Source organism: Cebidichthys violaceus, unplaced genomic scaffold (assembly GCF_023349555.1).
Source record: "Cebidichthys violaceus isolate CVI_PGR_0920_01 unplaced genomic scaffold, fCebVio1.0.p SCAF_149, whole genome shotgun sequence".
Lineage (NCBI taxonomy): Eukaryota > Metazoa > Chordata > Actinopteri > Perciformes > Stichaeidae > Cebidichthys > Cebidichthys violaceus.
The window spans coordinates 58,207-82,289 of NW_027176317.1; the positions used below are offsets into that span (position 1 = coordinate 58,207).

Here is a 24,083-nt window from a genome sequence, read left to right on the forward strand (position 1 = left end):
TAATATAATATATTATATAAATATAATAAAAGCATATGCTGACTTTAAAAAAACAAAAAACAAACAGAAAAACAACTGACTGAACTGAACTGAAGCTGGAGGCCAGAAACCAACAACACACGCTGAAAAACTACCAAATATCACCAAAACCGTCTCTTTACGCACAAAAACACGTAGAAAACATCGATGGCTATTCTACAGCCACCAAACACAGTTGTAATACAGTTATTAAGGCGTTATAAACCGAAAATAATAAACACACACACACACACACGGTGTAAAACCTGTTTCTACTGTTGTAGCTGTCACTTCTATAAATAAACCCGACAGACGTTAGGAGCTACTTCCACAAGATCGTTAACAGCTTCTCCTCTTAGTCTGCCATTAAACACTAGAAGAACTGATTAAATGCAATTTAATGAGCAGATGAAGAAAGGCTGTTTTCTATTCAGTTAGCTAGTGTTTTGTTTTAATCCGCCTTGAGTTATTACGTTTAAATTAACGCTAAATTGAATGAGGACCGGAGGAGGAGATCAGCGGTGTGTCCTCGCCACACTGGCCGGGCTCAGACGCCCTCGGGCCGGTTACAGAGGCTGTGCTCACCCGCTGGGAGGACCGAGGTTCCGGGCTTCTTGGTTAACATGGCGGCCGCTCCTCTCCTCTGGACACAGACGGACGGGGACGGGACGCCTCCTCTTCAGCTCCTCCTTTTCCTCCTCTTCCTCCTCCCTACTCCTCCTCTTCCTCCTCCCTACTCGTTCTCCTCTTCTTCTTCTTTTAGTTTATTTGGCAGACTACAAACCAACGTTTAAGGTACATACCGCCACCTACTGGACCGGAATGTGTAACGTGCCTTTATGACATTTAAACACAATACTAATGTTATTTATGTGTCTTTGAGTCCTGTCTGTCCAAACCTTAATCTACTGAAAGTACCATCTTCTTTTCTACTTTTACTTCACTTCACAAATGTCTAAAATATCATTTTTGTTTAATGCTCTTTTGGTAAGTTTATCTGCAACCTCATTTCCCTGTATTCCAACATGAGCTTCTTTTTCATCTTCATCTTCTTCTTCTTCTTCTTCTTCTTCTTCTACTTCTTCTCTTTCTCCAAATTCTGATTTTTTCTTCTTCTAATATTGCTAACAGTACAAGTATAGTATAGTATATGATAAAGTATAGAATACTATAGTATAGTACTATTGTATAATATAGTATATAGTATAATATAGTATAGTTTAATATAGTAGTATAGTAAACAGTATAATATAGTATTGTTGTATAGTACAGTATAGTTAGTATAGTATTGTATAGTACTATTGTGTGCAATTATAATATAGTGTAGTATAGTATACAGTATAATATTGTACTGTTGTATACTATAGTATAATATAGTTAGTATAGTATAGTATACAGTATAGTATAGTACTGTTGTACACTATAGTATAATATAGTTAGTATAGTATAGTATACAGTATAGTATAGTACTGTTGTACACTATAGTATAATATAGTTAGTATAGTATAGTATACAGTATAGTATAGTACTGTTGTACACTATAATATAATATAGTTAGTATAGTATAGTATACAGTATAATATAGTACTGTTGTATTGTATAGAGTGGAGAGAAGTAGAGTCATCTTAGACTAGACTTCTATACAATCAGAGGAGTCGCCCCCTGGTGGTCACTAGAGAGAATGCAGCTTTAACACTATCAGCTTCATTCTGCAGAAGCGGAGGTTGCCGCCTGGTGCAAATTTTTACTTAATGTTTTAAACTACAATTCTGCCCAGATCGTACACATTGCACTCATTAAAGCCATTTTCAGCAACAGTAACGTATTTGCGCTATTAGCATCTGTAGCACTGAAAAAAAAAGCAGTTTGAGAAGAAGAAAACAAACTCACCAGACTTTAAGATTTCTCAACAAGAAAGGCAAGTCAAAGGCTTCGTCAAACTGTTACCATGAATCAAACTGCAGGACACCTTGTCAACAACACTGGTTCTGCTCACTACATTACCAATAACACCAGGGATACGAACCACCTTGTGCCGTCTGAACCACAGAGACAATGATGCTCAAGGTGTTCTTCATCTCCAGTGTTTCCCGTATGAGGACATCATCACTTACACAAAGTGTGTGTGATTGTTTATTTGGCTGCTTGGAGACCAACAGTGTGTTTACATCAGAGTCACAAGAGAGCGGTCTCGGTGTAAAGAGTGTGTGTGTGTGTGTGGTCTCAGGTTTCACAGCTTTTAGTTAAATTACAAAGAGACTTATGCAACACGTACACATTCAGCACAGCAGAAATACATACAGAATGAAGCACAGAACATGACCTCACCTTCTTTTTAAATGCTTTTTTTTTTTAGGTTAAACAAAAAGGATGGTTTACTGATAGATTTGAGATGGTTTTACTCTGCAAAGTTGCCCAGAAAACAATGCATGGACCACCAAAAATTGACTAATTAGGCACAGGGACCCAATGAAGGGTCTAAGGGTCTTGCATTACACGCTTGCTTGGATGGTTTCCAATAATATTTGTCATCTCCGTTGTTTACTAAATGATAGAAAACTGGTTTCTTAATCAAATAAAAGGTTGGAAACCACTGAACGATAGGCGACCAACCCCTCACATGTATGAATTTATTTTATTTCATGACTGATATTGAATGCATAAGTCTTTTTTATTCAGCAATTAACGATCCTGTAAATGATAAACAAAGAGCATTAAAATCCTTTAGTCACTGGAGCTTTTAAAAATAAAAGAGGCAGACAAATAGGGACTTTTTAAGCTGTGGTATTTTAGATGAATGATTAATGTTAAGTTAATGGATAAATTAAGAAGTGATAAAATACTACAATTTAGACAAAACTAGACTGCCATCTAGCGGTTTGGATGCGCTAAGCCATTTCGTTTATTTTATTGTGAAAACAAAGCTGACCGAAAGTCGGTCATGGCAGTAATGCAACAAAACGGATGCAAGCTGCCGTTAAACACCACAGAAGAAGAAGAAGAAGAAGAAGACCGAAAGTCGGTAAGTTTTTCAAGAAGTTCCAAGATGGCGGCGGGACGAGGGGCGTTTTTAACGAGTTACCTGGAGGGTTTGAGGAGGAACTCCAACGTGAACTGCGGCCACACGGCTCCGGCGAGACCACACACGTTTCGTAAACCGGGTCCGGACAGAAGAGCGTCCGGGCCGGGTAGTAACGGACAAACGGACGGAAAGGGGAGGAAGAACCAGCCAACGGCAGCGCCATGTTCGTTTAGCGGGAACGGTCGCAGGTGACAGCAACCAATTAAGAACTAATTTTCATATCTTTGAATTATTTTTAATTTTTAATTTCTCCTTAATCCTTTACATATTTTTTTTGTATTTGTAATCCAGATGGCCAGAAACGAGAATACAGGAATATAATGCAGATTTTCCCCAAATGGTAATTTCTCAATCTGAAGAAAACGTAATGGAAAGGTAAGATAACCTTTTCAAGATTTATAGACTGAATGTGAAGTTTTCCTGACGATGGTTCTCCTCCAGTATTCAGTAGAACACGTGTTTCTAGTCTCTGATCATGTTTCACTGTAAACAACCAATCAGTGTTTAAACCAACAGGAGGAGAGCTAGTAACGTTAGCAGCACCGCTAACGGCTAACTAACACTTCACTTACATCATGATGCCTTCAGGCTCTGCTCAGTGAACATGAGTACATTATAACGTCATCCTCCTTCCTTCCTTCCTTCCTTCCTTCCTCCTTCATTTCTTCCTCCTTTTCTAGGTCTATTAATTTTAATCACAGGTCTATTTTGTGCGAAGTTGACTGAATTGACCAGAAATAATGACTTTGTTCAGTAAAACTGTATAAAGATGAGGACTAGCTCTGCTCACCTGTAGCATGATGGCTACCTGTCTAGGGATGTGTCTACCTGTACTTTCTCACTGCCGACGCATACAGTAAACTACTTAAGCACGAGCTTCAACACTCACCTGTAGCGACCGGTTTTTCAATGTCCTTCAATACGTTGAATTAATGAGATTACTTTCTCTCCAGGCTGCCACCTGAGATTCTACTAAAGATTCTTTCATACCTGGACGCCTCCTCGCTGTCCTGCATCAGCCACGTCTGCAAGATCTTCCACCAGCTCGCCGACGATAAGTAAGTCTGACATAGTTCAGATCATATGGTGTCATATGGACTTTTACTGTGAAGGAGCTGGAGGACTTTTACTGTGAAGGAGTTTGATGGCTTTTACTGTGAAGGAGTTTGATGGTTTTTACTGTGAAGGAGTTTGATGGTTTTTACTGTGAAGGAGTTTGATGGCTTTTACTGTGAAGGAGTTTGATGGCTTTTACTGTGAAGGAGTTTGATGGCTTTTACTGTGAAGGAGCTTGAGAGCTTTTACTGTGAAAGAGCTGGAGGACTTTTACTGTGAAGGAGCTGGAGGACTTTTACTGTGAAGGAGTTTGATGGTTTTTACTGTGAAGGAGTTTGATGGTTTTTACTGTGAAGGAGCTTGAGAGCTTTTACTGTGATGGAGCTTGAGAGCTTTTACTGTGAAGGAGCTGGAGGACTTTTACTGTGAAGGAGTTTGATGGTTTTTACTGTGAAGGAGCTTGAGAGCTTTCACTGTGAAGGAGCTGTAGGACTTTTACTGTGAAGGAGTTTGATGGTTTTTACTGTGAAGGAGCTTGAGAGCTTTCACTGTGAAGGAGCTGGAGGACTTTTACTGTGAAGGAGTTTGGTTTTTACTGTGAAGGAGCTTGAGGGCTTTTACTGTGGAGGAGCTTGAGGACTTTTACTGTGAACGAGCTTGAGGACTTTTACTGTGAAGGAGTTTGATGGTTTTTACTGTGAAGGAGCTGGAGGGCTTTTACTGTGAAGGAGTTTGATGGCTTTTACTGTGGAGGAGCTTTGATACAATACAACAATAATTATAAACGTGTTCACAAACTTGATTACACTGTAAGAGTTACTTACCAATTTCTTAATTTTTTCCCTGTAGTGTCATATGGCATGAGATTTACATGTCAGATTTTGGGAATCCAACGTGGAGGACAAAGCCGGCGGCGGGTGACGCCGCGCTGGAGGTCGACTCGGTGCCGGTGGAACGTTGGTCGGCGGGTCACTGGAAGAAGATGTACTTCAGGGTCGTCACCGGACAGGATGTGAACAAGTGGAGGAGAGAGCTGAGGGACGTCTGCCCGAACACCGGTTTACCCCGGAGGACGGAGTGGGTCCTCAGGTACGACAGGAAGTAACGCTTTAAAGAGCATTTAACCTTTTTAGATTTTAGACCAAGGCCGTGTCGTATATCTCTACGTTAACCAAAGGGAAACATCTACCAGCATTAATTCATGAATCTCGCCGATAACTTGAAACTGTTTTCTGAGTTTGCATCTACCAGGTGATTAATGGATTTTAATAATTGTTAGTTGCAGCCATACGAGCCAACATGGACTTTTGGAAGAAAGCTAAAAGTGTTGATGGTTCCGGGTCCAGAAACCAGAAAAAACTGAACCAGAAAAAAAACATGTAGAACCAGAGAAACTAGAACCAGATAAACCATGTAGAACCAGAGCAACCAGAATCAGAGAAACCATGTAGAACCAGAGAAACTAGAACCAGATAAAACATGTACAACCAGAGCAACCAGACCCAGAGAAACCATGTAGAACCAGAGCAACCAGAACCAGATAAACCATGTAGAACCAGAGAAACTAGAACCAGATAAACCATGTAGAACCAGAGCAACCAGAACCAGATAAACCATGTAGAACCAGAGCAACCAGAACCAGAAAAAACATGTAGAACCAGAGCAACCAGACCCCGAGAAACCATGTAGAACCAGAGCAACCAGAACCAGATAAACCATGTAGAACCAGAGCAACCAGAACCAGAAAAAACATGTAGAACCAGAGCAACCAGACCCCGAGGAACCATGTAGAACCAGAGCAACCAGAACCAGAAAAACCATGTAGAAGCAGAGCAACCAGAACCAGAAAAAACATGTAGAACCAGAGCAACCAGAACCAGAAAAAACATGTGAAACCAGAACCAGACAAACCATGTAGAACCAGAGCAACCAGAACCAGACAAACCATGTTCTTTTGATCCTGAGTTAGATTATCACATCTGAAATGAGCTTTTCAAGGCTCTGAATGAAAATAGCTCCTTATTTAAAATAGATCAGATTAAGAACCCTAAACATCAGAGGTATCTGGTGTTCTTCTCTCCAGGAACCTGAACGTGAGCTGGGAGCTGACAGTGTGTGGTTCTTCGGGGCAGGAGATCACGATGGAGCCGAGCGGAGCGTTATTCTTCAAATCCTCCGCCATCGTCAACTTCAGTGGAGAACGCTTCCTTGAATACCATCAGATCAGAAACATCCAGCTGTACGGAGTCAGGAAGGAGACGCTGAAGAGCCCCAAAGCCAGGAGGTGAGACACGACCGTTAACGTTAACCCTCACAGCGTCAATAAAGTTTTACTGACGATCGTTCTCCTCCAATATTCAGTAAAACATGTGATCAGGATCATCGATCTCTGATCTCTCATAATGTTACTTTGTAAACTTGATCATTAAAAGTTCTATTTGCTCCACGGTTTGTTCTGATCCGACCACCACCACCACATCTTCTCCTCCTCTCTTTCCACCTCTTCCTCCTCTCTTTTCTTCATCCTCTTCCTCCTCGTCGTCGTCTTCCTTTTCCTCCTCTTCCTCCACTTCCTCGTCCTCCTCCTCTACCTCTTCTTCTTCTTCATCCTCTTCCTCCTCCTTGTCCTCTTCCTACCTCCACATCTCCTTCCTTTTCCTCCTCTTCCACTTCCTCCTCCTCTTCTTCTTCCTCTTTCTCTTCCTTCTCCTCTTACTATTCTTCCTCCTCTCTTTCCTCCCCTTCCTCCTCTTTTTTCCTCTTCCGCCTTTACCTCCTCCTTTTCTTCATCGTCTTCCTCCTCCTCGTTGTCTTCCTTTTTCTCGTCTTCTTCCTCTTCTTCTTCCTCCTCCTTACTCTTCTTCCTCCATGTCTTACTCTTCTTCCTCCTCCTCTTCATCAGGCCTGGCTGGCGTTCTCTGATCTTAAAGCTGGAGCCGAGGACTTGTGTCTGTTGGTGCTTTGGTAGCGACAGCCTGATCAGATTGAGGCATCTTCAGCCCGGCGTCACCATCGGCACCTGGAGGGTAAAGTATTCCACACTCTTTTTTTTTTTATTAAATATACTGTATATTAAAAAAATTTATGATCAATTTATGTTTGTGTTTAGGGTGACGACACCGTCGCCTTCATCATGGTCACCCTTCACTTCCACAAGCTGGTGGAGAAATGTCTGCTGGGGTCTCCGGTCTGGTGAGGTCACACGTTTATGATCAGTGACGTGTGAGAGCTCCCTCTGCTGGTCACAACACATCAATGCAGCTTTATTAACACAATTTCTTTTATTGCAATGTCAATAATTGTAATAATAATTATATCCATTAAAGTGTTACATGTTGTTCTGTGATTATTGGTGGGGATTAGTTCAATAATGTTTTTTTTATCAAATAAAAATGCTCTATTTTAAATTATTTAAGTGCAACTTTTAATTATAAAAATAATAAATTGAGCACTTTAAATAAAATTCAAGAGATGTTTTAGTCCTGCCTTACCTTTAATTAATTGATACATTTAAAACTTAAATTCTTCTTACTTTGTTGTATATGTTGTTTTTGTATTTTTGTTTATTATTTATTATGACAAACCTTCAATTTTAGTAAATCTATTGATTCTCAAATGAATACATTTCAAAGAATCAGTTCAGTTGCACTTTAAGCTGTGTTTTAGTCTTATTTTTGTTGCGTTCCTGGTTATGATCGTCTCTGAGGGGCTTTGCTGCTTCTGTCCTTTTTGTCCCTTCCTGCAGCCCGTACTCCGAGCCTGTCGACCTTCCTCCCGTGGATAACTCGGACCCTGAGCTTGGTCTGCACGGCTACTCGCTGCACTTTGTCCTGCACAACACCGGCACCGAGATCATGTCGGGAAACTTCCGCCAGCTCTGCTGTCGCACAGGTAATCTGATTACATAATGTAACCTGATTAACAGGTAATCTGATTCCCTGCTAATGTAATTTAATCTGAGTAACATGTCATCTGGCTGGTTTAAAGTTTTTACGACGTTAAATTGTGGAAATGACATCAATTAGAGGGTTGTAGCTTTTGAGATTTAAAATAAGTAATCTAATCGCTATTTTCAATATTCACATACATTTTTAATCTGACTTTAACCTCAGATTAAATAAATACCTGGAACAGTCCTGACGGAAAGTTTAAATCTCTAACACCTGATGTGTTGCTGCCATCAGTTCAGATCCAGGACGGTCTGGTGGTTCTGAGGGCCATCAACTTGAACAACTTCTCTCAGCACAGACCACTGTCTGGGAACATCAAGCTGCCCTGGAAGAGCAACTCCCTGAAGGGTTCAGTAGAGGTACGTCTATTAGTAAAGTAGTAAACTAAAGACCCTGAAGGGATCAGTGGAGGTACGTCTATTAGTAAAGTAGTAAACCAAAGACCCTGAAGGGATCAGTGGAGGTACGTCTATTAGTAAAGTAGTAAACCAAAGACCCTGAAGGGATCAGTGGAGGTACGTCTATTAGTAAAGTAGTAAACTAAAGACCCTGAAGGGTTCAGTGGAGGTACGTCTATTAGTGAAGTAGTAAACCAAAGAACCTGAAGGGTTCAGTGGAGGTACGTCTATTAGTAAAGTAGTAAACCAAAGACCCTGAAGGGATCAGTGGAGGTACGTCTATTAGTAAAGTAGTAAACCAAAGACCCTGAAGGGTTCAGTGGAGGTACATCTATTAGTAAAGTAGTAAACTAAAGACCCTGGAGGGTTCAGTGGAGGTACGTCTATTAGTAAAGTAGTAAACTAAAGACCCTGAGGGGTTCAGTGGAGGTACGTCTATTAGTAAAGTAGTAAACTAAAGACCCTGAAGGGATCAGTGGAGGTACGTCTATTAGTAAAGTAGTAAACTAAAGACCCTGAAGGGATCAGTGGAGGTACGTCTATTAGTAAAGTAGTAAACTAAAGTCCCTGAAGGGATCAGTGGAGGTACGTCTATTAGTAAAGTAGTAAACTAAAGACCCTGAAGGGATCAGTGGAGGTACGTCTATTAGTAAAGTAGTAAACTAAAGACCCTGAAGGGATCAGTGGAGGTACATCTATTAGTAAAGTAGTAAACTAAAGACCCTGAAGGGATCAGTGGAGGTACGTCTATTAGTGAAGTAGTAAACTAAAGACCCTGAAGGGATCAGTGGAGGTACGTCTATTAGTAAAGTAGTAAACTAAAGACCCTGAGGGGTTCAGTGGAGGTACGTCTATTAGTAAAGTAGTAAACTAAAGACCCTGAAGGGATCAGTGGAGGTACGTCTATTAGTAAAGTAGTAAACTAAAGACCCTGAAGGGATCAGTGGAGGTACGTCTATTAGTAAAGTAGTAAACTAAAGACCCTGGAGGGTTCAGTGGAGGTACGTCTATTAGTAAAGTAGTAAACTAAAGACCCTGGAGGGTTCAGTGGAGGTACGTCTATTAGTAAAGTAGTAAACTAAAGACCCTGAAGGGTTCAGTAGAGGTACGTCTATTAGTAAAGTAGTAAACTAAAGACCCTGAAGGGCTCAGTGGAGGTACGTCTATTAGTAAAGTAGTAAACTAAAGACCCTGGAGGGTTCAGTGGAGGTACGTCTATTAGTAAAGTAGTAAACTAAAGACCCTGGAGGGTTCAGTGGAGGTACGTCTATTAGTAAAGTAGTAAACTAAAGACCCTGAAGGGTTCAGTAGAGGTACGTCTATTAGTAAAGTAGTAAACTAAAGACCCTGAAGGGCTCAGTGGAGGTACGTCTATTAGTAAAGACGTTTCAAGAACCTGAAGAAGAACACACACTTCACCAGCTAGCCCATGGTCGCGACTTCACTTATTTTGGAAGATGGTGGTTCAGACCTGTTAAGAGTACCATGATAGATGGTGTGAATGACAGTTATAACACTGTCCACCAGTAGTAGTAGTAGTAGTAGTAGTAGTATTTATACTACTTTCAGTTGAACACTCTCAATCTCTCCAAAAAGTGAAATAACTTCTGTTTTAATTAACAAACAGACTAAAACCAGGTTCACTTTCATAAAGTGTGTGATAAAAAGGGTTCAGATGTTCTTCAAAGACCTGTAGAAATCATGGAATTTGAAAATAACATTTTCCAAGCCTGGAGAATAAACGGAACGTGTTAGAAAAGTCATGGAAATATGGATTTAGTGTGAACTAGCTAACCTGAACACACTGCGGTCGTCGACGTCTGTTTTAGTTTTGTTTTCTAGCTCAGCTGTTCGGTGGGGGGAGGGGTCCCCTCCCTTCTTGTTTCAGCTGTGACGTTTCTACCATAGAACTGCTGCATCATGACTCTGACTCTGCTGGACGAGTTCCAGAAACCCTTCTGGTGCGTCAGCTCGTCCATTTTCACCGTCAGGACCAAGTGGCCGCTGGCCGTGGACTACGGCGACGAGCACTTCCTGATGAATTTCCACAACCCCGAGGGTCGCGTGAAGATGAAGCTGGTCTGGTTGGAGGAGAAGAAGCAGTTCTTCGTCGTCGGCCTTGTCGTCTACGTTCCTGTCGTCAAAGTCAACAAGCGCTTCAGCAGAGCATACTGAAGTCGGGATGTTTTTACAGTTGTGATGCAGCGACAAATCCCATCGTAGTTTTTGTTATTTATTATTCAGAAGTATTCTGTAAGAATGGGAAGAAAAAAAGATGATTCATGTCAAGCTTATGCTGTTGAAGTTGCATTCATTTTGTTCACATTGCAGGTCGTGTGTCACTGTTTTTGTTTCTATTACTACTTGTAGAATAAAAGTACAAAATGTAATATGTAAATGTATCAGTGGCTGGATCCCAAAAAAAGTTAGTGCCACATTTAATTTTGAATTTCTGTAACATAGTTTAAGTTTGTTGTACAAAAAGCAAGTCTCATTCTGTGAGAATGGAATTGAAGAGGATTTATTTCTTAGTCTGTTTGGACTGTTTTTCAGTAGAAAAATACACATTTTATTGAAGAAAAGCCTCTGAAATGGGTTTATTCTTAATGTGTTACCGATACAGGAAGTGTGTTGCTGTTCTTTCTTTTACACTTGTTGAATAAACATAAAAAATTGCAAAATGTAATTTGTAAATAACATCATTGATGAGGAGATAAAACAGACTAGATATTACGTTTATTTAAAATTTCAGGATTTACTCATTTATTAATTTCACAAACAAATGGAAGAATTTCATGTGAATAAAGAATTTCAATAAGCATATTGATTAGTGTGATTGTTGTAAACTTGCATTGATTTTCTTATTGACAACTGTTGTATTTTTATACTAATCTTACAGTGAACCACTGTATTTATGTCCCAGCCGTTGTTTATATCAAACAATCTACATTTAAATTTCAAATTGGTCAGCTACATATTTCATTGAAATCTAAGGAGACATCTAGTCCCATTCTATTTATAACATGGGCCTCTAACATTTCCACTTTAAAAACTCTTACTTTTGCACACATCATCTGTACTAAAGCTTATCTGACATTCATATTGAATCAGTTATATACTGCAATTCTCATCTCATCTGATCTTCAACCGCTTATCCGGGATCGGGTCGCGGGGGCAACAGCTCCAGCAGGGGACCCCAAACTTCCCTTTCCCTGCAATTCATTGAAGTCTAATGCAGACTGTTTCAAAGTCTCCATTTACAACACATCTGTATTTCAGATATTAAAGTGAACTAGTCTTCATGTAATTAAATAAACCATCTAAAAATCTTACCAATCACATAGATTTTCTTCTGGAAATTCTTTGGAAAAAGTTTGTCACCTCACTTAATTAAACCATTAGAAATAATTTTTTGTAAACTAAGATGAAATGATCAGTTAATTTATAACTCTTGAATTATATGATGTTAATTTTTGTACAATATTTGTGATACATTAACCATATAGTCATACTCTGTAAGAATGAAACAAAAATATATAACAAACTTTTCACAAGAAAGTATCACAAATTTCATTTTGGAATTATTTTGTATTAATCTTTATTTGTTATTTGTTCATAATGTAGCCAGTCTGTGTAGCAATATTTGTATTATTAACATAATATTGATTCCAATGAAGCACTTTAGTTTCAATAAAATAAAAAACAAGCAAAAATGTATGTATTTCATAAAAGTCCAACATTTCTTTTACTTGAATAAGAAAAAAATAGGAAATGTAAAAAAAAAATAGATTATATTGATTACATCTGATAGCATTACATTGTAATAAAATAAGTTTACCCACATAAATGAAATAGACTTTCAAAAGATGAATTTCGTTGTTTCTCAACACAACTTAAATCAAAAATCAATCAAACATCCGTACATTTTATTTGATCAAATACCCATTTACGTCCATATACAAGTCTCAAAGATAACATAAATATGACATTTTTCAGTCATTTGTAGCCACTTTCAATTTTGCATTTTATTATTGTTCTATTTATTAGTGGCCAGACAACACTGGTTTACAGTACATTTGGAGCATATTTTGGACTTGTTTAACAAAATCAAAAGACATAAATCAATAAAGCAAAAATAAACAAATGAAGCAGTTACAAAATTCACCAGAATTTGAAATAAAGTATATACAATCGGATAAATACCACAAATTCTGTTAAAACAAATTTCATACCAACTGGACATTCAAAGATATGTTTTTGATTTCACATTTTTAGTTATTAGACCTTTAACTCCTCTAAAAGGAGTTTTCTTGCCAACAAAGACTGCATTTGTGTTGATGGAGTACAAGATACATACAAAAGTCAAACCTGCTCATCCAAACATTTCACTGCAAGTGGTTAATAACTCCACTGGTGACATTAAGTAAGACAATATAGACAATTGTAATAGGTACTGCATGCACAGCACAACTCTGGCCAAGCTTATCAGAACTCTAATCAACTAGAATGATTAATCGTTTTGATTGACAGGACAAATGATCAAGGGGGCAGAGTTTCTACCATTGTCGTTAGTACAGGGACTAAAGTATGGAAGGAGTTTCTCAGTGAAGGAGCAGCCGGTGAAGGAGTAGAGAAGATCTGCAGTATCTACATCATAAAAGGAGACCAGACCCTCCTCATAATCCACAAACACGCCCACCTTCTGAGGATAGTGACTCAAAGAGAGATGGACTGCCGGGTCATCAATAGCCACATACTCATCTTCATTCCTCAACCACAGCGTCCAGTAGCCATTTTCAGGACACAGTGGGATGCGTTTCCCTCTGTTGATCGACTCTTTGGCCATGCCTACAGTCCAGGCAGTCTTTCCTTTAACCTGAACCTCAAAGTAAGATTTTCCTGATGAGAAACCCTGCTCCCCTAAAATATTAGGGCAGTTCCTAAACCTCTTAGCGTTGTCTGGGAGGATCTTGTATACATCCCCACAACTTACTTGCTTTCTATCATCCCACAGGATGAGGGCAGGATGAGCTGTATCAGGATCCAGAGTCACCTCCACTGCAAACTGTTGGACCCTCATCAGCTCAGCCTTCTTTCTTTCATATTCTTTCTGGTCACCAAATTCATGCTTCTTAAGGTCCAGTGGGCGATTGACAGGAGAGATAATCAGAGGGGCAGAGTTTCTACCACTCTTGTTAGGTTCGGGACTGAAGAATGGGTAGATCTTCTCAGTGAAGGAGCAACCGGTAAAGGAGTAGAGAAGATCTGCAGTATCTACATCATAAAAGGAGACCAGACCCTCCTCATAATTCACAAACACGCCCACCTTCTGAGGATGGTGACTCAAAGAGAGATGCACTGCCGGGTCATCATTAGCCATATACTCATCTTCATTCCTCAACCACAGCGTCCAGAAACCATTTTCAGGACCTAGTGTGATTTTATTCTTTCTGTTGATTGACTCTTTGGCCACGCCTACAGTCCAGGAAGTCTTTCCTTTAACCTGAACCTCAAAGTACAACCTTCCTGAAGAGAAACTCTGCTTGCCTAAAATATTAAGGCAGTTCATAAACCTTTTAGCATTGTCTGGGAGTTCCTTGTATACATTCCCACAACTTACTTGCTTTCCATCATCCCGCAGGATGAGAGCAGGATGAGCTGTGTCAGGATCCAGAGTCACCTTCACTGCAAACTGCTGGACCCTCATCAGCTCAGCCTTCTTTCTTTCATATTCTTTCTGGTCACCAAATTCATGCTTCTTAAGGTTCAGTGGGCGATTGACAGGAGAGATAATCAGAGGGGCAGAGTTTATACCACCGCCGTTAGTACAGGGACCGAAGAATGGGTAGATTTTCTCAGTGAAGGTGCAGCCGGTAAAGGAGTAGACAAGATCTGCAGTATCTACATCATAAAAGGAGACCAGACCCTTCTCGTAATCTACAAACACCCCCAGCTTCTGAGGAGGGTGATTCAGAGAGAGCTGAACTAAAGGGTTATCAAATGCCTTGTACTCATCATCATTCTCCAAACCAATAGTCCAGAAGCCATAACAAGGATGAAGTGTGATATCTCCCTTCCTTTCAATCGACTCTTTGGCCACGCCTACAGTCCAGGCAGTTTTGTGTTTAACCTGAACCTCAAAGTAAGATTTTCCTGATGAGAAACCCTGCTCCCCTAAGACGTTCACACATCTGTCGAATCTCTGAGGGTTCTCCGGTAGTGGCTTCCTCACATCACCGTGATGTACTTGCTTCCCATTATGAGACAGGATGAGATTCGGATGAGCTGTATCAGGATCCAGAGTCACCTTAACTGCAAATTGCTGGACGCTCATCAGCTCAGCCTTCTTTCTTTCATATTCTTCTTTTTGACCACCAGGACTGACAGGAGAGATAATCAGTGGGGCAGAGTTTATACCGCCGTCATTAGTTTCGGGACTGAAGAACGGGTAGATTTTCTCAGTGAAGGAGCAGCTGGTAAAGGAGTAGAGAAGATCTGCAGCATCTACGTCATAAAAGGAGACCTCACCCTCCTCATAATCTACAAACACGCCCACCTTCTGAGGATACAACTTCAGTGAGAGATCCACTGCCGGGTCATCAATAGCCATATACTCATCTTCATTCCTCAACCCCAGCGTCCAGAAACCATTTTCAGGACACAGTGTGATGTGTTTCCCTCTGTTGATCGACTCTTTGGCCATGCCTACAGTCCAGGCAGTCTTTCCTTTAACCTGAACCTCAAAGTACAACCTTCCTGATGAGAAACCCTTCTCCCCTAATATATTAAGGCAGTTCCTAAACCTCTTTGCGTTGTCTGGGAGGATCTTATTTACATCCCCACCACTTACTTGCTTTCTATCATCCCACAGGATAAGAGCAGGATGAGCTGTATCAGGATCCAGAGTCACCTCCTCTGCAAACTGCTGGACCCTCATCAGCTCAGCCTTCTTTCTTTCATATTCTTTCTGGTCACCAAATTCATGCTTCTTAAGGTCCAGTGGGCGATTGACAGGAGAGATAATCAGAGGGGCAGAGTTTCTACCACTCTTGTTAGGTTCGGGACTAAAGAATGGGTAGATCTTCTCAGTGAAGGAGCAACCAGTAAAGGAGTAGAGAAGATCTGCAGTATCTACATCACAAAAGGAGACCAGACCCTTCTCATAATCTACAAACACGCCCACCTTCTGAGGATGGTGACTCAAAGAGAGATCCACTGCCGGGTCATCAGTAGCCACATACTCATCTGCATTCCTCAACCCCAGCGTCCAGTAGCCATTTTCAGGACCTAGTGTGATGTTTTTCCCTCTGTTGATCGACTCTTTGGCCACGCCTACAGTCCAGGCAGTCTTTCCTTTAACCTGAACCTCAAAGTAAGATTTTCCTGAAGAGAAACTCTGCTTTCCTAAAATATTAAGGCAGTTCCTAAACCTCTTAGCGTTGTCTGGGAGGATCTTGTATACATCCCCACAACTTACTTGCTTTCCATCATCCCGCAGGATGAGAGCAGGATGAGCTGTGTCAGGATCCAGAGTCACCTTCACTGCAAACTGCTGGACCCTCATCAGCTCAGCCTTCTTTCTTTCATATTCTTTCTGGTCACCAAATTCATGCTTCTTAAGGTTCAGTGGACGATTGACAGGAGAGATAATCAGAGGGGCAGAGTTTATACCACTGCCGTTAGTACAGGGACTGAAGAATGGGTAGATTTTCTCAGTGAAGGTGCAGCCGGTAAAGGAGTAGAGAAGATCTGCAGTATCTACATCATAAAAGGAGACCAGACCCTTCTCGTAATCTACAAACACCCCCAGCTTCTGAGGAGGGTGATTCAGAGAGAGCTGAACTAAAGGGTTATCAAATGCCTTGTACTCATCATCATTCTCCAAACCAATAGTCCAGAAGCCATAACAAGGATGAAGTGTGATATCTCCCTTCCTTTCAATCGACTCTTTGGCCACGCCTACAGTCCAGGCAGTTTTGTGTTTAACCTGAACCTCAAAGTAAGATTTTCCTGATGAGAAACCCTGCTCCCCTAAGACGTTCACACATCTGTCAAATCTCTGAGGGTTCTCCGGTAGTGGCTTCCTCACATCACCGTGATGTACTTGCTTCCCATTACGAGACAGGATGAGATTCGGATGAGCTGTATCAGGATCCAGAGTCACCTTAACTGCAAATTGCTGGACGCTCATCAATTCAGCCTTCTTTCTTTCATATTCTTCTTTTTGACCACCAGGACTGACAGGAGAGATAATCAGTGGGGCAGAGTTTATGCCGCCATCGTTAGTTTCGGGACTGACGTATGGGTAGATTTTCTCAGTGAAGGAGCAGCCGGTAAAGGAGTAGAGAAGATCTGCAGCATCTACATCATAAAAGGAGACCTCACCCTCCTCATAATCTACAAACACGCCCACCTTCTGAGGATGGTGACTCAGTGAGAGATCCACTGCCGGGCCAGCATTAGCCTCATACTCATCTTCATTCCTCAACCACAGCGTCCAGAAACCATTTTCAGGACACAGTGGGATGTTTTTCCCTCTGTTGATCGACTCTTTGACCACGCCTACAGTCCAAGTAGTCTTCCCTTTAACCTGAACCTCAAAGTAAGATTTTCCTGATGAGAAACCCTGCTTTCCTAAGACGTCCAAAGTTCTGGTAAATCTCTTAGAGTTCATCGGTAGTTTCTTCCTCACATCACAGTGATGTACTTGTTTCCCATCACCAGACAGGATGAGATGAGAATGAGCTGTATCAGGATCCAGAGTCACATCAACTGCGAATTGCTTAACCCACGTTAGTTTGGGGTTCTTTCTTTTAATATTTTCTCTTTGGGAAACATCTAAAACAAGATAGAGAACACACAGACTTTAATCATAGAATTCAAAATTTAAGAAACAAAGGTTTGACCTCATCATACCAGTGTACCACAGAGCTCAAAAGAGGAAACAGATTGAATTTCAGTTAGTTGGCCTGCCTCAAAAAATAGAACTGCAATGCAGTTTTGTTCTCACAAAGCAAATTCAGGAAAAGGGGGCACTCGAGTAGTTAAAAAAGCAAAACAGTCACCTCACGTCTTGTGGTGGATTTTGAGAGATATCAACTCGGTATGTTCAGGTTCCCTTTTATATGTAGTGCAAGCTCGAAGAAGAACGTGAAAAAGTCGTACTCATCAAACTGTTACCCATCTGTCTTTGAGAGGTCTTAAAGAGATCTTTACCTGTGGATTCGGCAGTTCCACTTGATTAGCAGAGCTGTCAGCTGATCATCTATTAGATGGATCAGATGTATTGGAAAGTTGACAGAGTGACCACGGACGTCCTCCGAGAATCACCACCTTAACATCATGGTAGGTTTTGTATATCTCTGTGACCCTGGGAGCTATGTTGTTAGGGTAAGGTCTTCCATGGGCCAAACCCTGAGTTATAAAAGAGACTTTATTGATTGGCCAATAAGGAACAGAACAATAATTTAAAACCGGGGCCCCCTTCCTGGAACAAGGCCTGGGAGAGGTCTGGAAACTAGGCCTGCACCCACCCACGTGGCCTGGTCTTGGTCAGACTCAGCTCGAAAAAAAACCACGTGGCCATGACCATGCATGCTAACGGCCTACGAAACGGGTGTAAGGTTTTGGTGCATTGCTAGTCGATTGGCGAAAGTAAAGCCCTTGGCATGCAGACCCCCTACTTTGTAAATTTTGCAATGCGGAACTTAACCTCTCTGGTGGGGAAGGACCTGGACCCAGAGGTGTTGCCTTGTTATTGGAATTATGTGCAAACCTCAGACTAGTCCATAACAAAAACCACGATCGGGCAGAAGGCCAGTTCATAAGTCTACGTGGTATCAGTGCACCTCAAACCAAAGATTGATGATTGAGAATGAATTGTTTCGTCATATCTGCTACCATATATGTTGTGAAAGCTGATCACCATCTCACCTTACCTATGATCATGACCATATGGTGGCGTACCATAATAAATGATGAATTTATCTTTACATTTTTTTGTTTGCACGTTTCTATCAATAGATTGTTCATAACTCATGTAGTAATTTATGAGTGTGACACTATTTTTCAGATGTTTCTATTTTTACATACCCCCAACTTACCATTGTTGAAATTTTGTAAATCCTGCACCAGATCATTCCTGCCGATCTTTTCAAAAATCTTCATGGTTGCCTTCGTAGCTCCAGGACCCTGATATTTCTGGACCATTAGATCAACCGTGGTCTCCCGTATTGCTTTCTCCAGCTGAGCCACTGGGATGCCTGAAAGGCCTTCCAGGACGCCATTCTCCAAGTACCACTTAAATTTACCAAACTCCTCTTCTTTTAACTTCTCCAGAGTTTTCAAGAGCGCCTCTTTAAGTTCCACCATTATGGCTGCCTGCTAAAAATAAAGGAACATTTTGAATCAGTTTTTTTTTTTTCTGAGAAAAAAATTAAAAATATGAATCTCCTCCCCTGCAACTTCACAACTGTTGTAAATGTGAATCATAAATAATAAAAATACATATCACTTGACAAACCATGTTGTTTGGACCCAAGTTTTATTTTATAGTTTCAGTCTTATTTTTACCGTTTTTTTTCTTACCACGCATAAATTCAAGCCGAATACATTATATTACATTCATTTGTCAGACGCTTTTGTCCAAAATGACGTACAATTATTGGATTCAAACTCCAAAGGAACAAGATCTTGATGTCATCAAAAAATGGAAGAGCAGCCCTCTTTCTTCATTTGTTAGAAAGATTTGTCTTTTCATGATCTGATATTTCCCTCAATAACTTTTATTATGTAAACAATTAAAGTCAGAGAGCTTTTTACATAATGTATCATCATTTCATTCAGTCACGTGAAGCTGATCATTCCTGAGTGTTTGAGTTTTATCATTTAAGAGAAACCATAATCATATTCTGGGTTATTTAATAATGACGTCACAATCTGAATTTCAAAACGTACAGATGCAAATAAGTCACAAATAAGACAAACGCATTCTGTCGTAGAAATCGGTCCTATGCTTATAAACAGAACACAGTTTATTAAAGAGGTGACAGATAAACACCTCTACAGTGATGATTACTGTCTTTATTAGTTACTATTATTTTACCATTATTAAGTACAGTGATGATTACTGTGTGTCTTTATTAGTTACTATTATTAAGTACAGTGATCATTACTGTGTGTCTTTATTAGTTACTATTATTAAGTACAGTGATGATTACTGTGTGTCTTTATTAGTTACTATTATTAAGTACAGTGATCATTACTGTGTGTCTTTATTAGTTACTATTATTAAGTACAGTGATGATTACTGTGTGTCTTTATTAGTTACTATTATTAAGTACAGTGATCATTACTGTGTGTCTTTATTAGTTACTATTATTAAGTACAGTGATGATTACTGTGTGTCTTTATTAGTTACCATTATTAAGTACAGTGATCATTACTGTGTGTCTTTATTAGTTACTATTATTAAGTACAGTGATGATTACTGTGTCTTTATTAGTTACCATTATTAAGTACAGTGATGATTACTGTGTGTCTTTATTAGTTACTATTATTAAGTACAGTGATCATTACTGTGTGTCTTTATTAGTTACTATTATTAAGTACAGTGATGATTACTGTGTGTCTTTATTAGTTACTATTATTAAGTACAGTGATCATTACTGTGTGTCTTTATTAGTTACTATTATTAAGTACAGTGATGATTACTGTGTGTCTTTATTAGTTACCATTATTAAGTACAGTGATGATTACTGTGTGTCTTTATTAGTTACTATTATTAAGTACAGTGATGATTACTGTGTGTCTTTATTAGTTACCATTATTAAGTACAGTGATGATTACTGTGTGTCTTTATTAGTTACTATTATTAAGTACAGTGATCATTACTGTGTGTCTTTATTAGTTACTATTATTAAGTACAGTGATGATTACTGTGTGTCTTTATTAGTTACCATTATTAAGTACAGTGATCATTACTGTGTGTCTTTATTAGTTACTATTATTAAGTACAGTGATCATTACTGTGTGTCTTTATTAGTTACTATTATTAAGTACAGTGATCATTACTGTGTGTCTTTATTAGTTACCATTATTAAGTACAGTGATGATTACTGTGTGTCTTTATTAGTTACTATTATTAAGTACAGTGATGATTACTGTGTGTCTTTATTAGTTACCATTATTAAGTACAGTGATGATTACTGTGTGTCTTTATTAGTTACTATTATTAAGTACAGTGATCATTACTGTGTGTCTTTATTAGTTACTATTATTAAGTACAGTGATGATTACTGTGTGTCTTTATTAGTTACCATTATTAAGTACAGTGATCATTACTGTGTGTCTTTATTAGTTACTATTATTAAGTACAGTGATCATTACTGTGTGTCTTTATTAGTTACCATTATTAAGTACAGTGATGATTACTGTGTGTCTTTATTAGTTACTATTATTAAGTACAGTGATCATTACTGTGTGTCTTTATTAGTTACCATTATTAAGTACAGTGATGATTACTGTGTCTTTATTAGTTACTATTATTAAGTACAGTGATCATTACTGTGTGTCTTTATTAGTTACTATTATTAAGTACAGTGATGATTACTGTGTGTCTTTATTAGTTACTATTATTAAGTACAGTGATCATTACTGTGTCTTTATTAGTTACTATTATTAAGTACAGTGATGATTACTGTGTGTCTTTATTAGTTACTATTATTAAGTACAGTGATGATTACTGTGTGTCTTTATTAGTTACCATTATTAAGTACAGTGATCATTACTGTGTGTCTTTATTAGTTACTATTATTAAGTACAGTGATGATTACTGTGTCTTTATTAGTTACTATTATTAAGTACAGTGATCATTACTGTGTGTCTTTATTAGTTACTATTATTAAGTACAGTGATCATTACTGTGTCTTTATTAGTTACTATTATTAAGTACAGTGATCATTACTGTGTCTTTATTAGTTACTATTATTAAGTACAGTGATCATTACTGTGTCTTTATTAGTTACTATTATTAAGTACAGTGATCATGTGAACAGACACAAACTTCTCAAAAGTCTCTCCGGCTGTTAAAGCCGATTGATCCGCTTATCACAAACAGACGTCGCTTCACGTGACGCTACTGAGGAAAGGATGTCTCTTAAAAAATATTTCCTCGTTTCCTCTCTCCTCGCATGGTTTCCTTGCATCTCTCCATGCATCCCTGGTGGGCGGGACTAAGACGCAAGGAAAGGACACAAGTGAGGGAAACGGGATGCAATTAAGAGACTTGGGATGTACCGATAACTCCAAGAGGATTTTTTGTACGTCCCATCTTGTTACACATACCTCCCAAATGTCATACAGCTAGGTGAAACCCAATGTTGGGGCTACTCAATAGGGGGCGCTATCGAGCCAATATTTCATCCCGCAGCTGGACTCCACAATCAGACTGCAATTTTCACCAAGACTGCCTTGCGTGCCAGATTTCTAAATCTTACTAGTATCCCAAGCACCTCCTTTTTGCATGAAACTGGTCAAATAATAATAAACATTAGAATAACAATAGGTCCTCCGCTCCTTACAGCATACTAAGGGTATGACAAAATACTCAAATTGACTTTAAACGGGTGGCCGTGGCTAAGTGGAGAGCAGGGGGGTCGGTGGTTCGAACCCCGCCTCCTGCTCTCATGTCAATGTGTCCTTGAGCAAGACACTTAACCCCAAAACTGTTCCCGTAGCTACATCTTAAGTCGCTTTGGATAAAAGCGTCTGCTAAATGACTGTAATGTAATGTAATGTAAAACACTCATGCCCCCCCCCCCCCCCCCCCCCCCCCCCACACACACACACACACACACACACACACACACTCTCACTCACATTAAAATAAGAACATGTTGCAGGCCCGGTGCGGTGCTGCCTCCCGAATCCTCGTCCACAGCAAATCCAAAAATCACAATTCGATGTCAGTCCTTGAGAAAACACAGTATGTCGTCCAAAAAACCCTCGCCGACAGCGGAGGTGAAGTCCTCACCAGGAACACACCGACAGTCCGTCTCGGTCCGCGATGGCGTCCTCCGGTCCAGTGGCTCAGCAACTTCTACTTTACACTGCAAAAGTTTTACAAACTTTACTGAGATTAACAAGCGAGGTAGCGTACTGTCTAAACAGTTTCAAACAAAACTATCGCGCATGTCTCCCGTTCTTTATCCATATCGCGTTCTCTCTTCCTTCCTTTCCTTCCTGCTTCCTCCTCGTTCCTTTCTCTTAACTCGCCCTCTGCACACTTAAACTGAAACTAGCAGAGCTTTTTCTGTTTGTTTACTCTGGTTTAACCCATGGTTTGCCGTTAATATTGTTTTAAGCTGTTTTCTTCAAAACTTAACTTATTGCAACAGGGCTACATCTGTTTACGGGTCTCTAGAACGTATCAAAGGTAAATGTATAGAGCCGAATCCAGGCCAATAGTTTTGATCATTTGAAAAAAACATTGAAATGATCATAACCTACGCTTCCTGAAGGCAACGTGGTTGAGGAAGCTCCTCAGCCTTCTTTGTTTACACTGTCACTCATGAGTACACGCTCATGATTTTTGTTTGAATACATGGCTGTATTTTTCAAAGTTCAAGACATTTTTTTTCTTTCTCCAAATTATCAAAAACTGTTGTCCTGGATTTGACTCCATATGAATGTAGCCTTCGTGTCAGAGGTTGTCGTGATGTTTCCTATAGTTTAAGTTTAATTCACATTGTTGGCATTCAAGCCATATGGGCCAATCACTGTAGTTTAGCCTGTGCAGATGAAATGTATATTTAAGACCGGGCCAAGCTGCTGAGTGTCTGCTCCTTGCTTGGGTGAGAGGATTTAAATGCATCTGGAAGCTACGACGACTTTTATTTATCCCCAGAAGGAAATTAGGTCATGGCTGGAGAATGATGTTACATCTCAGAGGTGTGATTGCACAGCTGGATACCCACTGCAGGGCTTAATGATGGACCTAAACAATATTTAACATGGATGCTGGGCTTCCATAGGAGCGCTCACCCAACTTTAATCACACTTTACTGAGCGTCTTCAGAAGTGACAGCAGTCAACTAAAACCACACCCTGCTCTAATCTCCAAAAACCAGCAGCTTATGCTGAATCATTGTGTATTTACACTTTAATTGTTATTCTGTAGCACGTCTTTTTGCTGAGAACCATATAAAAGTCACACTATAGTATAGTATTGATCATTTTAGAGGCTGGGTTGATTTAACAGTCACCTCTCCAAAATACAAAGTAGACAGCAGAGACAATGAGCAGGCATACACCTTAAAAAAAGAAACTAGACATGTAATATACATTCAAATAATGCACCATTTAGCACAGAAAATAACTCACCTTGCAAGATTCACCACCTCCTTTGAGTCCGTCAGCTTTATTATGATGAACAACACATCTTGAATATTCCGTCCAATAGTTGTGAGCTATTATAACACCATACAGGGTTATCAGTCGGTGCTACCGTCTTGGTCTTAAAAGTTTCTACTTCCTGTTGGAGCGTGTCGCCTCCCCCTTAAAGAGCTGGTTTCACATCAG

At 39.8% G+C, this 24,083-nt stretch overlaps 3 protein-coding genes across 7 annotated transcripts in view; 1 reads left to right on the plus strand and 2 right to left on the minus strand.

Annotated features, from left to right (window-relative positions):
* Positions 1 to 5,217, minus strand: part of dyrk2 (dual-specificity tyrosine-(Y)-phosphorylation regulated kinase 2) — a 24,719-nt gene extending 19,502 nt beyond the window's left edge. The window contains exon 1 of one of the 2 annotated variants that reach the window (XM_068709441.1): positions 4,981 to 5,217. Coding sequence is in view for 1 of the 2 variants with exons in the window: in XM_068709439.1 (XP_068565540.1) it covers positions 604 to 643 (40 nt within the window). In the remaining variant the exon portion in view is untranslated. Of the gene's footprint in view, positions 1 to 603; positions 751 to 4,980 lie in introns of those variants that run through there. The other variant, XM_068709439.1, reaches the window with a different exon arrangement.
* LOC137871577 (F-box only protein 15-like) lies at positions 3,037 to 11,325 on the plus strand. 3 transcript variants are annotated; one of them, XM_068709442.1, is made up of 10 exons: positions 3,037 to 3,288; positions 3,392 to 3,475; positions 4,054 to 4,158; positions 5,006 to 5,245; positions 6,240 to 6,440; positions 7,059 to 7,182; positions 7,266 to 7,348; positions 7,902 to 8,047; positions 8,341 to 8,465; positions 10,413 to 11,325. In XM_068709442.1, the coding sequence occupies exons 1-10, from the start codon at positions 3,065 to 3,067 to the stop codon at positions 10,677 to 10,679; spliced, it is 1,599 nt and encodes a 532-aa protein (XP_068565543.1). In that variant the 5' UTR covers positions 3,037 to 3,064; the 3' UTR covers positions 10,680 to 11,325. The 3 variants fall into 3 exon arrangements, with proteins under 3 accessions (XP_068565543.1, XP_068565544.1, XP_068565545.1); XM_068709443.1 differs by having other exon boundaries at positions 10,455 to 11,325; XM_068709444.1 differs by having other exon boundaries at positions 10,393 to 10,435.
* Positions 11,326 to 12,112: 787 nt separating this feature from the next.
* On the minus strand, positions 12,113 to 23,996 carry LOC137871575 (uncharacterized). Of its 2 annotated transcripts, XM_068709438.1 has the most exons (4): positions 23,886 to 23,996; positions 22,383 to 22,612; positions 18,608 to 18,884; positions 12,113 to 17,342 (listed from the first exon to the last, which is right to left on the minus strand). In XM_068709438.1, the coding sequence occupies exons 3-4, from the start codon at positions 18,873 to 18,875 to the stop codon at positions 13,015 to 13,017; spliced, it is 4,596 nt and encodes a 1,531-aa protein (XP_068565539.1). In that variant the 5' UTR covers positions 18,876 to 18,884; positions 22,383 to 22,612; positions 23,886 to 23,996; the 3' UTR covers positions 12,113 to 13,014. The 2 variants fall into 2 exon arrangements, with proteins under 2 accessions (XP_068565539.1, XP_068565538.1); XM_068709437.1 differs by lacking the exon at positions 23,886 to 23,996 and having other exon boundaries at positions 18,608 to 18,887; positions 22,383 to 22,776.
* Positions 23,997 to 24,083: the final 87 nt, after the last annotated feature.